A 15445-nucleotide genomic window follows, 5' to 3' on the forward strand; every position below is an offset into this window, starting at 1 on the left:
CTAGCAAGAAGCCCCTTACCTTCACTGTCTCCTTTTGGCAATTTGCCTCCTACCGACACCACGCCCACTCTGTTCTTGGCTGTAAACCCCCAGCTGTCTTTACTGTATTGGGAATGGAGCCCAATTCTACCCTGGGGTCTCTCTTCCCTCATTGCAATACTTTCTGAATAAAATCTCTCTCCACCACTTTAACCAGCGTCTGGCTCTGGTTCTCTCTGACACCACTCAGAGGCTGGGCTGATGGGTGGCCTTTTTTTTTTTTTTAATATTTATTTATGTATTTATTTGGCTATGCCGGGTCTTAGTTGCTGCATATGGGATCTTTTTTAGTTGCAGCATGCGGGATCTAGTTCCCTGACCAGGGATCAAACCCAGGCCCCCTGCACTGGGAGTGTGGAGTCTTACCCATTGGACCAACAGGGAAGCGCCTCACGGGTGGGTTTTGACAGAGCCTTTCACGCGTCCTGCTTGTCCCTACACCATCCCTCCTCCAGGTGGGAGCCCTTGACTTGAAAGAAAATGATGACTGGATTGGACAACACAAAAGCCTACAACATCGCTAAAGTCAGAATACAAAAATAACAAAAGAAACAAACAAGACACTAAAGACAACAAGTGGGGAAAAACATTTGCAGTCAAACATGACAAAAATTGTTAAACTTCACCAGAAATTACGTCAATGCAAGCAGACAGCCATATTTCAACTATCAAATTATCTTTTTAAGGCAATGCCCGAAGTTGGCAAAGGAACGGAGAACTAGGCACTCTTACGCAGCTGGCAGTGTAAACTGGCAGGAAAATTTCACAAAAGTGTCACGAACTTAAAACACAGTCATGTCTTTTGAACCTACCCATTCACTTGCAGCTTTCTCTCCTAAAGACTTATCTACAGGAATATGCAACAGACATTTTATTTTTTTAAAAAAAGAGAATGTTTAAAAGGAGGAAAACACAAAACATCATACAAATGGCCAGCAGCAATGTTTTAAAGAGGAAAAAACGAAACACGGTAAATGAATGGAACACACCTCTATCATATCAACAGAATACTGTACCACTTTAAAACATTACGTCAAAAATGACAGGTTCACGGAAAGGTCCCATTCATTTGAAATTGTTAGAAAACAATGTTTATGTGTGCCTATTTGTAGTTTTGGGGGGGGAAGAATCCACCACTTGCATCAGTTTTCCAAAAGGGTTGATCATTCTTTTGATGGTTAAATATCTAACGACATGAAAAGATGCTGCCATGTATTTATTCTACATTGTTACTGAAAACAACAGCTTTCAAAGGTAAACAGATTCTAGTATTGACAAAAATCACGCATTTATGTATACTCACATACATGTGAACAAATGAGCATGTGCAGATATACTCATCAAACTATGAACAATGGCTGCCTATGACTCATACCTTGGTTCAGAGATGACCTTTACCTTCTCCATTTTACTCAGTTGTATCTTCTGAATTTTCTACAGCTAAACATCTATTCCTTTTGAAGTAAGAAGCTGTCTATTACACTTAGGCTGAAACTAGCCAGCTGCATAAATGAACAAAGAGTTTCACACTGGTTAGGAAAAGAGGAGAAATATTTTTTAAATATTTGTTTTCTTTTCTTCAGCTGGTCTGGTCCCTTTTGCGGGGAGGGGAAGAGTCCTCTGTTTCCTATAGGTGAATTCTGTTGCCACTTTCTAGAGAGAATTACAGATGAGTCCAGGGCACGATACGTTTCTATGCATCAAATCTTGATTTTGAACTGTTGCGACAGCTGGTACTCAGGGGTCTCCAGGCATGCAGTGGCAAATGCTACTGTAAACCCAAGAATTCCGTGTTCTAAGTCAATCATTTTCCAATCCTAAAATTGTTTAAACAACAAAGTACCTTTATCTTCTTTATGGTGCTTACATTCATTAACATTTCATTTATTCCTGTATCCCTGGCTACACATTAAAATCACTAGGGTTTTTTTTTTTTTTAAATAACAATGCCTGTGACCCAATTAGGGGTAGGGTCTAAGGAGTGTGTGCTTTTTAGAGACTCCCAGGCTATTCTGAGAGACATCTAGGATTGAGATGCCTTGATTTATTCATTTGCCAAGTAGTCATTAAGCCCCCGTATTCATTTCCTAGGGCTGCTTCAACAAATTACCAAAAATGTAATGGCCTAAAACAATAGAGATTTATTCTCTCACAGTTCTGAAAGCCAGAGCTCCAAAACCAAGGTGTCATCAGGGCCTCCAGGGGGGATCCATTCAATGCCTTGCCCAGCCTCTGGTGGCACCAGCCTCCCTTGGTTTGTGGCTGCACCCCTCCCATCTCAGCCTCCATCTTTACGTGGCCTGCTTCTCTGTGTGTCTATTTCTTTTTTAACATCTTTATTGGAGTATAATTGCTTTACAGTGGTGTGCTATTTCTGCTTTATAACAAAGTGAATCAGTTATACATATGTTCCCATATCTATTCCCTCTTGCGTATCCCTCCCTCCCACCTTCCCTATCCCACCCCTCTAGGTGGTCACAAAGCACCGAGCTGATCTCCCTGTGCTATGCGGCTGCTTCCCACTAGCTATCTGTTTTGCATTTGGTAGTGTATATATGTCCATGCCTCTCTCTCACTTTGTCCCAGCTTACCCTTCTCCCTCCCCATATCCTCAAGTCTATTCTCTAGTAGGTCTGCATCTTTATTCCCGTCTTACCCCTAGGTTCTTCATGACCTTTTTTTTTCTTAGATTCCATATATATGTGTTAGCATATGGTATTTGTTTTTCTCTTTCTGACTTACTTCACTCTGTATGACAGACTCTAGGTCCATCCACCTCACTACAAATACCTCAGCTCTTTTTATGGCTGAGTAATATTCCATTGTATATATGTGCCACATCTTCTTTATCCATTCATCCGATGATGGACACTTAGGTTGTTTCCATGTCCTGGCTATTGTAAATAGAGCTGCAATGAATATATCTTATATAGACACGTCATTGGATTGAGGGCCTGCCCAGATAATCCAGAATGATCACCTCTTCTCAAGATTCTGAGTTACCTCTGTAAAGACCCTTTTTCCAAACAGGGTCACATTCACAAGTTCCAGGGGTTCGGATGTGGACACATCTTTTGAGGGACCACCCTTCAACTCACTACAGCGCCTATTTCCACATGCTAGATGGTCTGCTAGTGCTGTGGACGCTGCTTTTTACTGAGTTTTCAGTCCACTTAAGGCAAGAGAGCTGAAAGATGGGGTGGGGGGGAAGGAGAGTGCACAGCAGGGGCATCTCCTCATGCCTCGTGAAGAGCCCAGTGTCGTGGACAAGACCGTGGACCCGAAAGGCAGAGTGCTTTGGCTACTGACTGGTTCTGAGACCTGGGGGAATCACTGAAACTGTGCCTCAGTTTACACATCTGGTGAATGGGAACGATAATAGTTATCTGCCTCCTAGGGCTCTAGGATTTCCGACTTTTAAAAGTGTGTTTTCCCGCAAAGACTTACAACGGTGCCAGGCACCAAATGATATGGTTTTTCAAGAAGTTTTTCAAATAAATAAGGAACACGATCACACAGAACTGCCCTCAGAGACGCACTACAACGTTCCACGTGTTCTATCTTTTACGTCTCAATAAAACATCTTACAGAAGGAAAGTAACCACCCTGAACTGAGCCTGGTGGGGAAAATCTACTTATACTTCTTAGAAACAGAGGCAAGCAGCTGTTACCATCACTGACCTGTCCTCTCCCCCCCCTCCCCCTTCTTTTCTTCTTCTTCTCCTTCTTCTTCTCTAACTTGAATAAGACGCCTCAAGCACAATAAAAGATTTAGCCTGGTTCGTGTTTCACGGATCCATAAAATGACACAGGACATGGTGACTTTTCCTCTATCACCATTGTTTGTTTCTTAAGGTTCAACTGCTAAATCTCACAAAAGGCAATGAGTCAGTCAAGTTAGTTGAAAGGGTGATCCCTTCTTCTGCTCAACCCGTTATAATCACTTCTGGATTAGAGCAGGCCGAGAAAGACTCCTGAAACAGTGAATCCAGATGTTCAAACATGGTAACACTTCACAGTAAACATTTGACTTTGAGGTCGATTTCACCTTCAACTGGGCTACAATCATGTGGGGTGTGTCTATTTCTTTCAAGAACTTTTCACAGAAAAATCTCAAAAATCGATTAACAGAAGTTTGTTTTTGCCATGCTTTTCATTATATACAACAAAGGTAAATTTAGGGTTTGGCTTTTCTATCCTATGGAGAAGCACAGACTCCCGTTTCTATGGTGCACCCCGGAGCTTCTCTCTGCCTCTGTACCAACTTTCAGATGAGAATGAGCTCTGCATTGTGGTTTCTGACCACACAGAGTGGCACCTTATTTTCTCTGAGGTTTGGGTCCCAACGGCCAGATAGAAATCACTGAAGAAGCAACCTCATCTCAACCTAGCTGGTTGCACGTGGTTTCCCACACCAAGAGTCCATCATCCGGCTTTCATTTCTCTTGGTTTCATTTTCTCCGTTCTGAACACTTTCAAATTTGCTCATTTTTCTAATCCCTTCTCGTTTCGTTGGGCAATGCGACTCGTTATCTTGTGGTTTCCATCTTTTTTTTAAGATTTCATTTTATTTAATTTTGGCTGCGTAGGGTCTTCGTTGCTACGCGCGGGCTTTCTCTAGTTGCAGCAAGCGGGGGCTACTCTTCTTTGCGGTGCACGGGCTTCTCATTGCAGTGGCTTCACTTGTTGCGGAGCACGGGCTCTAGAGTGCAGGCTCAGTAGTTGTGGCGCACGGGCTTAGCTGCTCTGTGGCACACAGGATCTTCCCGGACCAGGGCTCGAACCGGCGTCCCCTGCATTGGCAGGTGGATTCTTAACCACTGCGCCACCAGGGAAGTCCCTTGTGGTTTCCATCTTTATTACTCACATTTCCTCACAATGAGTGTTCATTAAAATATTTTGAATTAAGACCTTTCTGCCTTCTTAACCGAGCCCATTGAGTCTTCCCATACTGACACATTTTTAATTCTTATCACAGAACTTCAGGCAGTTGGTACCTTATATTCTATTAAAAACCCTATTCCGCCCAAGGTTGTCACAATTCAGAGATAACAGCTTTCCTCAGGATGTTTTGTTAGGGATATATTCACAGATTCACTTTGTTAGCCTGACAAACACAGTCCATGAGCTGGTATTTCACACCTCATTTGATCTCACAATTCAACAACCAAAAAAAAGTATAAAAAGAAGCAATTATTTATTTAGATTATGGAAGCGATTTTAGAGGGATATTAGATAAGCATAAATTGTCATGCCAGCAACAATCCCTGCCCTTCTAACAGCACAGGGAAGGGCAAAAACGGAAAGTGAAGTCAGAGAAGACGATGCTGCAATGTCTGATACTTATGTAACTCTGGTTATGTAACAACTTTTTTTCTCTTGTAACTTTTTTAATCTCTTCTAAAGAAAATGCAAAATTGATTCTCTCAGAACCGAAAGTGATAACCACAGCCTGTGTTTTCCCTTCAATTTAAAACATCACCACTCCATCAGCCAGTATTTCAACCAAGTCAATTTCCCATGTGCAGACCACTGAGAGTTAGAGACCCACACGGTGACTTCTGAGGGTGTAAGTCCAGGCATCCCACTGGGGCTCCTCCAGCCCAATAAGAGGGTCAGCAGGACTGTCGTCACTTCCTGGCCACCTCTTGTTTCTGCCCTCCCATTTTCCCCCAAGAACCCTCTCCCGTACTCTGAGCCCAAGTCATTCAGGTGGGTTCACCCATCCCCCACTTTTTTTTTTTTTTTGCGGTACGCGGGCCTCTCACTGTTGTGGCCTCTCCCACCGCGGAGCACAGGCTCCGGACGCGCAGGCTCAGCGGCCATGGCTCACGGGCCCAGCCGCTCCCCGGCATGTGGGATCTTCCCGGACAGGGGCACGAACCCGCGTCCCCTGCATCGGCAGGCGGACTCTCAACCACTGCGCCACCAGGGAAGCCCCACCCATCCCCTACTTTTACAGCTGGCTACAGAGATTGGTTCAGAGTGAGTACAAGATCCATGTTACTCCAGGCAGAGCCAGTGATGAGCAGCCCCAAGACTTGCGCTGGATGTGATGGAGCAGAACAGCGTTCTCCTTGAAGTGACCAAGCCAGTAGGATTGATGCTGGGAAGACCTGCTGGAGATGATGCCAACCCAGAGGAAAGACAGAGCCAGGTTGCTAAGAATGCTGCATCCAGACACTTCTGGAACCTGTCCCCCCCGAATTTCTCCATCTGCACAAGGAGTCAAGGAGCCCTTTCTGCGTGGGCTTCAATCGTGTGGTACCTAAGGGCATCAGTCAGACAAAGTCCACTGGATAAACACCCCAGCAAAACCAAGAGGAAGTCTTCCAGTGGAGTCAAAACAGAGATCAAGGCACGACCCTGGACACATCCCACCTTTAAGAAGCGTGGCAGATACTGCTAGCTGACCATCCTTCTCCCTGACATCAAAGACTATCTCTCAGTACAAAGCCTGAAAGTAATACCAGATATTCAACTTTCCAGACTACCCTGCTTCTTGAGCAAAGGCATGGAACTACTGATGAGATCTTACACTTCCAGGGGAAGTCTTCTTTCCAGGTGGAAAGGTCTTCTTTCCCGGCAAAAAGAGAAGCCCCCCTCCCTTCCAGTCTTTGTATACAACTAGATAAGTTTGTGATGCCTGGAACTGCTGCAGCCATCTTGCAGCCGTGAGGAAACAAGCTGGAGGATGACAGCCAGTGAATTGGGCATGATAGAGGAGGAAGACGGAATGCACCTGGGTGACACAATTGCGCTGCTGGATTAACCAACCATGGAACCACCCACCTCCAAGCTTCCTGTCACATGAGATGACAAAATCCTATTGCTGCAGCCACTTTTAGGTGAGAATTCTAGTACCTGCAACTGAGCAAATATAAACATCCTAGACTCTTTCCAGGTATCGACAGCTCAGGACAGGGGAGTGTTCAGACAGCAGATTCAGATTTCCAGGGAAACCATGGGCCACATGAGGCTGCAGACTAAAAGCTCTGTCAAGGGATGTGAAGGATGATGACCGGAATGTTGAGCTGAGAATGAGAGGAACCCAGACCACCTGATCAATATTCCTAGTCAGAGGCTTCTGATCACTCAACTTGAGTCACTCTTTCCCTTTGAAAGAGTTCTTCAAAACCAGGCAGAACAGAGTTCTAGCTGAGGTTGGCTGAGGTCACCCAAGCAGAGACAGCCCTCAGCCTAGAAACCCATTAGAAAAGGCAAGAGCTTCACACAGTCTCTCCATTTCTCACGCTCCCACCCACCCACCCACCAGCTCCCTCACTCATCCACCCAGTGCCCCTCTGGTGCCCAACATCGTGGACCTCAAAGGGTTTAAAAACAAGAAAAGAGGGACTTCCCTAGTGGTCCAGTGGTTAAGACTCCTGCCCTTCCATTGCAGGGGGCACAGGGTTAATCCCTCGTCGGGGAACTAAGATCCTGCATGCTACGCAGTGTGGCAAAAAGAGAAAAAAAAACAAAACAAGAAACGAAAGAAAAGAGAACAGGTGATGACACTAGAAGATGATAAGTGAAAGATCTAAACAGGGCTCTATGCCAGCCTGAGGAGTAGGGGTCTCATCCTGGCTGAAGTGGGAGCCATTGGTGGTTTTAAAGCCGGGGGAACTGCATGGCCAGCATTGCTCGGTCAAAAGGGAAGAGAAGAGAGGCCAAGAGACTGTAGAAAAGACTGTGGCAACAGGGGTGAGAGCTCGTTCTGCCTATTGGGAGCCCAGATGCAAGATTATTAGCAACAACCTCCTTCTGCTTCCCAGGCAAGCTCAGCCCCATAAAACCCAAGGCTGCTATCGGAGCTGGAGAAGACCTGCCAGCAGTGCCAAGTTCCCCAACTTCACATCCCGAGCCCATATGCCAATACCCAGGTGTGATAGCTGCAAAACCACTACCTTTAAGCACTGGGAGACAATTACGTGACAGCTAGAGGCACCCTCAGTTCACTCATTAAAATGTACATTTCCCCCTTGCCTCTTAAATCATTTCTATTTTCCCCACTTCATTCTTCAGCTCTTCACTGCCAACAATAACAATAACAATAATAAAATTTTAAAATAATGGTTATCAAACCCTGCACTGTGACAAACAGGAGTTCAGGTAATTTTTGAGACTGCCAACCTAATTAGGTCGTTGATGTATAAAGAGCAGAAAGGATAAAGCCCTCATCCTGCAGCACATCCGATAATACATTCAGAAGCTGTAGGACGGAGCTGAGCTGATGAATTCAAAAGAACGCATCTCCCATTAAATGCAGAGGCACCTAGAAAAATGGTGCAGATGAACCGGTTTGCAGGTCAGAAATAGAGACACAGAGGTAGAGCACAAACGTATGGACACCAAGGGGGGAACGTGGAGCGGGGGGAGGGTGGTGGTGGGATGAACTGGGAGATTGGCATTGACATATATACACGAATATGTATACAGTGGATAACTAATAAGAACCTGCTGTATAAAAAAATAAATAATTTTTTTTAAGAAAAGGCACAAAAAATAAAAATGCAGAGGCACCTCTTCATTTATACACTCATTATTTTCCCGTCAGCATTTGCAACCATCCCCAACCCACCACTGCCGAGGTACCATGAGCATCTCAGCGCTTACCTGCTCTGTGTGTCCGGGTGATGACCCACGCAGGTGAGGGTGGCTGCTGTCTGAACACTGTCATTGTCAATTTCTTCCTGGACTGCCCACTGGTCTTCGCTGCTGACTCTCACTGCGGTTATTTTCACACCTGCTGCTGCCTTAATTCTGTGGGGTAGAAAAAAAAATTATATATATATAAATATATATATATATGACCATTTTAGTTCAAAACAGGGAGCTAGAACAGCTCTCCCCTTTCCTCTGGGACATGTAGGGAAGGGTGGCCATAATGCCTTTCCTTTGAAAACTAAGTGTCCTGTTACTTTTACAAGCGCCCCAAAGTAGGAGCCCCAGCGTTTTGCCACGTCTGTTAATTTTCTGTCTGATCGGTGTGTTGGGAACCAGATCGCTTTCTGTTTCAGGGGTCCCGTGGGACGGAGGCGAGACGGATGTGTCTGGCAGGCGTGGATGGAATCTGGGGCCCGGTTCTTCCCCTGGGGATGGGGAAGGGCCCCCATGAGGTGGGAGGGTCTGAGAGGCTGCAGGGGCCGTGCCATCCAGGGCACCAAGGGGGAGGCGGGCAGCACTGATCACACTGTGAAGAGGAAACAGTGGGACCATGCGGTCCTCAGAGGAGCAAAAGAAACACAGCATTCAGGCAGGCTGAAGTGGCCAAGGACTGCCTGGTACGATGCTTGCAGAACTCAATTCCCCAAGGAAGAATCCAGGGCCCCAGCTGCTTCAGCCATTGAGCAAAGGCCAAAGAGAGTTCCCAGCCTGGATTGTCTGCCGTTTCTTCCCTGCTCCTAAAACTATCTTCATGTTGCTACTAACCAGAATACATCTCCTCTGTAACCACGGGGATTGCAAGGCAACATCCAAGTTCTCTGACAATGGCCTTGGGACTTGCCCAGATGCTGTGGACTTGTCTGGAGAACAATCAGGAGGAAGACAGGGCCATGGAAAGCCAAGCTGCTTGCTGTGCTTAACTAAATGTAAGTAATACGAAAAGGGTGTCATTGGACTTCCGGGTGCATGAACTAATGCTGCAGAGGGTCAGCACATGCTTAGCTGTGAAGGTACCTGAACCCCCTCTGCTTCCCAGAGGCCTGTGGACTAATAAGAAATGCCCAGTGGGGCTCTGGGCATCCTTTTCCACAGAGAAGGCAAAAGGAATGCCACGATGCCAAAAAATGGTATGTGTGCAGGAGTTACAGGAGCATCAGCAAAGACAGATCCATCAGGACAGACATTCCACTGCCACCAAGAACTTAGAAGCAAAGATTCCCTCCAAGAGTTTTATTAATCAAATCCACACATAATAGCAGGGTCTAAGATGCAATTAAAAACATATGAATGTAGGTGAAAGGATACAATGGGAGGATACATCCACAAATCATATCTCTGATAAGGGTCTAGTATCCAGCATATATAAAGAGCTCTTGCAACTCAACAACAAAAAAAGAAATAACTCAATCTGAAAATAGATGTTTCTTCAAAGAAGATATACGTGGCCAACAAGAACATGAAAAGATGCTCAGCATCATTAGTCAGGGAAACGCAAATCAAAACCATGAGAGACCACATCGCACCCACGAGGATGGCTATCATCAAAAAAGAGAAAATAATAAACGTTGATAAGGATGTGGAGAAACTGGAACCCCTGTACACTGCTGGTAGGAATGTAAAATGGTGCAGCCACTGCGGAAAACAGCTTTGCATATGCTCAGAAAGCTAAACATAGAATTACTGTATGACTCAGTCATTCTACTCCTTTATATAGACCCAAACGAACTGAAAACAGATACTCAGGCAAACCCTTGTACATGCACCTCATGGCGGCACTGCTCACAACAGCCAAAAGGCAGAAACAACCCAAATGCCCATCACGTGATGAAAGGATAAACAAAATGTGATATATACGTATCACGGAATACTATTCAGCCACAAAAAGGAATGAAGTGCTGATACATGTTACAACGCGGATAAACCTCAAAAACATCATTCCAGGGCTCCCCCGGTGGCGCAGTGGTTGAGAGTCCGCCTGCCGAGGCAGGGGACGCGGGATCGTGCCCCGGTCTGGGAAGATTCCACATGCCGCGGAGCGGCTGGGTCCGTGAGCCATGGCCGCTGAGCCTGCGCGTCCCGAGCCTGTGCTCCGCAACGGGAGAGGCCACAACACTGAGAGGCCCACGTACGGCAAAAAAATAAAATAAAATAAAACAAACACATCATTCCAAGTGAAAGAAGCCAGACACAAAAGGCCATGTATTGTACGGTTCCGTTTACATAAAATACCCAGAGTAGGTAAATCCACAGAGATAGAAAGCAGATCAGTGGTTTCCAGGGGCTGGGAGGAGCAGAACGAGGAGTAGCTGCTTAGCTAACAGGTATGGGGTTTCCTTTTGGGTCATAAAAATGTCTTGGAATTAGACAGAGGCGGTGTCTGCACAACACTGTGTACTAAACGGCAGTGAATTATTCACTTAGAAATGGTACATTTTATGTTATGTGAAATTTGCTTCAATTAAAAAAGAAAGAAAAGAAGAAAAAACAGGTGAATGGACCCTCCCAGGAGCGACTGAAACTTTAAAAAAGGATTTATCAAAATCCAAAAAGGACCCAAAGAAGGGAATCCCTAAAGTCAGAATTTCAAGCAGCAGGAGAGAATGTTCTGGACTCAAGGGTTGTCCTAAAGCCCCTGATTTTGCTGCCTACCATAAGGTACCCCAGGGTGGAATTAGGGGACTCAAATACTTGCATATCTAATTAAATTTTTTTAAGTTTCTGCTTCCTGTATTCCCTTCTTATAGGACCTTACACAGATGCTAAGACGTACACCTGCTCGCTCTTGCATTTGGCGTTCCTGACCCCCTCCAGAGATTCAGGCGCCATTCTTTGTCCCAACTGGATGGTTTTTCCTGTTGAATTCTGGTGACTACATATGCTAACTCCTCAAAGCTTTCTTTCTTGCCATCACAAAGTTCCGGGAATTAATTTATGCAAGCCATGAATAGAGGCGTCTCATTGTATCCCTGTTTCCAGCCATTCCATCTTGCTGCCAAAGGGGCAACTGGAGAGAATGTTCCAGAATGCATGTCTCCATAAGCAGAGACCTCCCACTGTCAAGAGCACCTCCTCATTTCTACCAGTACTTGCCACTTTAATGGCTTATCACATGCTTCCACATACACGGATCACAGGGCAATTTGACCAAGCAGCCCCATGATCAGGATGATTACTATTGTTCCCAATGTCCTGATGATCAAACTGTGACCCTCACACCCCCAGAGGGAGCAACCAGCTGGAGGTCACAGAGCTAGACAGTGACAGAGCCAGAATTAGAAACCAGATCCCCTGACTCCAAAACCTGCTCCCCTTCCCTCCTGCTCTGCCCCATGCAGAGAATTCCCTGCAGAGGAAACAAAATTAATGCACAGAAATCTTTTGCATTCCTATACACTAATGATGAAAAATCTGAAAGTGAAATTAAGAAAACACTCGCATTTACCACTGCAACTAAAAGAATAAAATATCTAGGAATAAACCTACCTAAGGAGACAAAAGACCTGTATGCAGAAAATTATAAGACACTGATGAAAAAAATTAGATGATACAAATAGATGGAGAGATATATCATGTTCTTGGATTGGAAAAATCAACATTGTGAAAATGACTCTACTACCCAAAGCAATCTACAGATTCAATGCAATCCCTATCTAACTACCACTGTCATTTTTCACAGAACTAGAACAAAAAAATTTCACAATTTATATGGAAACATGAAAGACCCCAAAGAGCCAAAGCAATCTTGAGAAAGAAAAACAGAGCTGGAGGAATGAGGCTCCCTGACTTCACACTATACTACAAAGCTACAGTAATCAAGACAGTATGGTACTGGCACAAAAACAGAAATATAGATCAATGGAACAGAATAGAAAGCCCAGAGATAAACCCACGCACATATGGTCATCTTATCTTTGATAAAGGAGGCAAGAATATACAGTGGGGAAAAGACAGCCTCTTCAATAAGTGGTGCTGGGAAAACTGGACAGCTACATGTAAAAGAATGAAATTAGAACACTCCCTAACACCACACACAAAAATAAACTCAAAATGGGTTAAAGACCTAAATGTAAGACCAGACACTATCAAACTCTTAGAGGAAAACATAGAACACTCTATGACATAAATCACAGCAAGATCCTTTTTGACCCACCTCCTAGAGAAATGGAAATAAAAACAAAAATAAACAAATGGGACCTAATGAAACTTAAAAGCTTTTGCACAGCAAAGGAAACCACAAACAAGATGAAAAGACAACCCTCAGAAAGGGAGAAAGTATTTGCAAATGAAGCAACTGACAAAGGATTAATCTCCAAAATTTCCAAGCAGCTCATGCAGCTCAATATCAAAACAACAAACAAGCCAATCCAAAAATGGGCAGAAGACCCAAATAGACATTTCTCCAAAGAAGACATGCAGATGGCCAAGAGGCACATGAAAGAATGCTCAACATCACTAATCATTAGAGAAATGCAAATCAAAACTACCATGAGATATCATCTCACACCAGTCAGAATGGCCATCATCAAAAAATCTACAAACAATAAATGCTGGAGAGGGTGTGGAGAAAAAGGAACCCTCTTGCACTGCTGGTGGGAATGTAAATTGATACAGCCACTATGGAGAACAGTATAGAGGTTCCTTAAAAAACTAAGACTAGAACTACCATACGACCCAGCAATCCCACTACAGGGCATATACCCTGAGAAAACCATAATTCAAAAAGAGTCAGGTACCAAAATGTTCATTGCAGCTCTGTTTACAATAGCCAGGACATGGAAGCAACCTAAGTGTCCATCGACAGATGAATGGATAAAGAAGATGTGGCACATATATACAATGGAATATTACTCAGCCATAAAAAGAAAAGAAATTGAGTTATTTGTAGTGAGATGGATGGACCTAGAGTCTGTCATACAGAGGGAAGTAAGTCAGAAAGAGAAAAACAAATACCGTATGCTAACACAAATATATGGAATCTAAGAAAAAAAAGGTCATGAAGAACCTAGGGGTAAGACGGGAATAAAGACACAGACGTAGAAAATGGACTTGAGGACACGGGGAGGGGGAAGGGTAAGCTGGGACGAAGTGAGAGAGTGGCATGGACATATATACACTACCAAACATAGAATAGATAGCTAGTGGGAAGCAGCCGCATAGCACAGGGAGATCACCTCGGTGCTTTGTGACCACCTAGAGGGGTGGGATAGGGAGTGTGGGAGGGAGGGAGATGCAAGAGAGAAGAGATATGGGGATATATGTATATGCATAGCTGATTCACTCTGTTATAAAGCAGAAACTAACATACCATTGTAAAGCAATTATACTCCAATAAAGACGTTATAAATAAATAAATAAAGCAGTGTGTGTGTGTGTCAATTCCAAACTCCCTAACTATCTCTTCCCCAAAAGAAATACATTCTAACTATTTTTGCCTTTGGACGGTTGTGGAGCACCAGGCTTTCCTACCTGCCTAGGAGAGCTGGATGCTTCTAAGGATGAAGGTCAGGGAGGTGGCGGAGTTAGTGATGATGACAATGAACTAACCGTGAGAGTTTGGATACCAATCACTGAACATCTGTGACTCAGTTTCCTCATTTACAAAATGTGTGTAATAATAATATCTACCTATAGTGTAGTCTGTATGAAGATTAAGTGAATCACTGTGTGTAAAGTGCTTAGAAGAACACCTGGGACAGAGAAACTGATCAGCGTTAGCTATTATGATTTTTCTCACCATGAACTACTGCATACTCCCCAGAGATCATACACTCAGGATCAAGCCCCCTCCCTGTGAGATGTCCTCTGTAACTGCTCTAAGTCTCCACGCAGGACCCCAGCCACCTCCTCTCTAGATATGATTTCCCTGATTTGACTCCTTTTCCTTGGCAGGAAATTCCTCTCAAATCCCAAGACGGCGCAAACCCTCCATTTGCCGTAGTACATCCTTTTATTTATTTTTTCCATAAAGGTTACTCTACACTTGAACCCTCGACGCTTTGGGTTCAAAGGACATCAGTGTGCACCTGAGAAAGTCTCGGAAATTTTCTGTGGTTGTTGTTGACCGAAGAAATAATCCAATTCTGGTTCATGTCTAGTCTACTTCAATGTCCAGAAGTAGGACCAGCTTTAGAAGTGGCTGACCACAAAGGTTCAAATGATGTCCCCACTTCCCTAGGCACCTGACTCTGTTCAGGTCTCACATATGTGGGTTTTGGGCACCGATAGGCTCTCTTCTTGTGGTCACAGTATGGCTGCCAACAGCTCTTGATCTCACCGCCTCATCCACAAGGGAAAAGCAAGACTGTCCTAGAACAAACTCCTGGAGCCAGGTTTTCATTGGTTGAATCTGATTGAGCACTCAGCCTTGGACCTATAACTGTGGCCTGGGGGGGTGAAAGGACAATGCTTATAGGTTTACCCAGACAAGGACCATCCTGCCCTAAGAGTGAAATTAATCCCATCTGGGATTGGCAGGGAGTGGCTCCCAAAAGGAAATTCGAGTTACAACAGAAGAAATGGATGGCAGGAATCAAAACCACAAGCCTGAAGCCAAATTACTGAGGTTCTGCCTCCCTCCTACACACAAGTTACAAAATTGTTCCAAAATCCCAGTTCTTAGTCCAAATCCTTCCCAATTTTAGATTCTATTTGTTGGAACAATCTAAGCCCAGAAAAATCCATGTCTTGAATATTCATTAAGTTTGTTTTAGAGAAATATTTTTAGGCTTGGTGATATTCT

The 15445-nt window shown here is 44.4% G+C and overlaps 1 protein-coding gene across 2 annotated transcripts in view; it reads right to left on the reverse strand.

Annotated features, from left to right (window-relative positions):
- Positions 1–15445, reverse strand: part of TMEM132B (transmembrane protein 132B) — a gene marked incomplete at both ends in the record, with an annotated part of 382785 nt that overhangs the window by 170156 nt on the left and 197184 nt on the right. For both annotated transcript variants that reach the window (XM_082667175.1, XM_082667176.1), the window contains one exon: positions 8656–8802. In XM_082667175.1, coding sequence (XP_082523301.1) covers positions 8656–8802 — 147 coding nt within the window. The remainder of the gene's footprint in view (positions 1–8655; positions 8803–15445) is intronic.

Source organism: Grampus griseus (genome assembly GCF_964374135.1).
Source record: "Grampus griseus genome assembly, chromosome: 12".
In the NCBI taxonomy this organism is placed as follows: domain Eukaryota; kingdom Metazoa; phylum Chordata; class Mammalia; order Artiodactyla; family Delphinidae; genus Grampus; species Grampus griseus.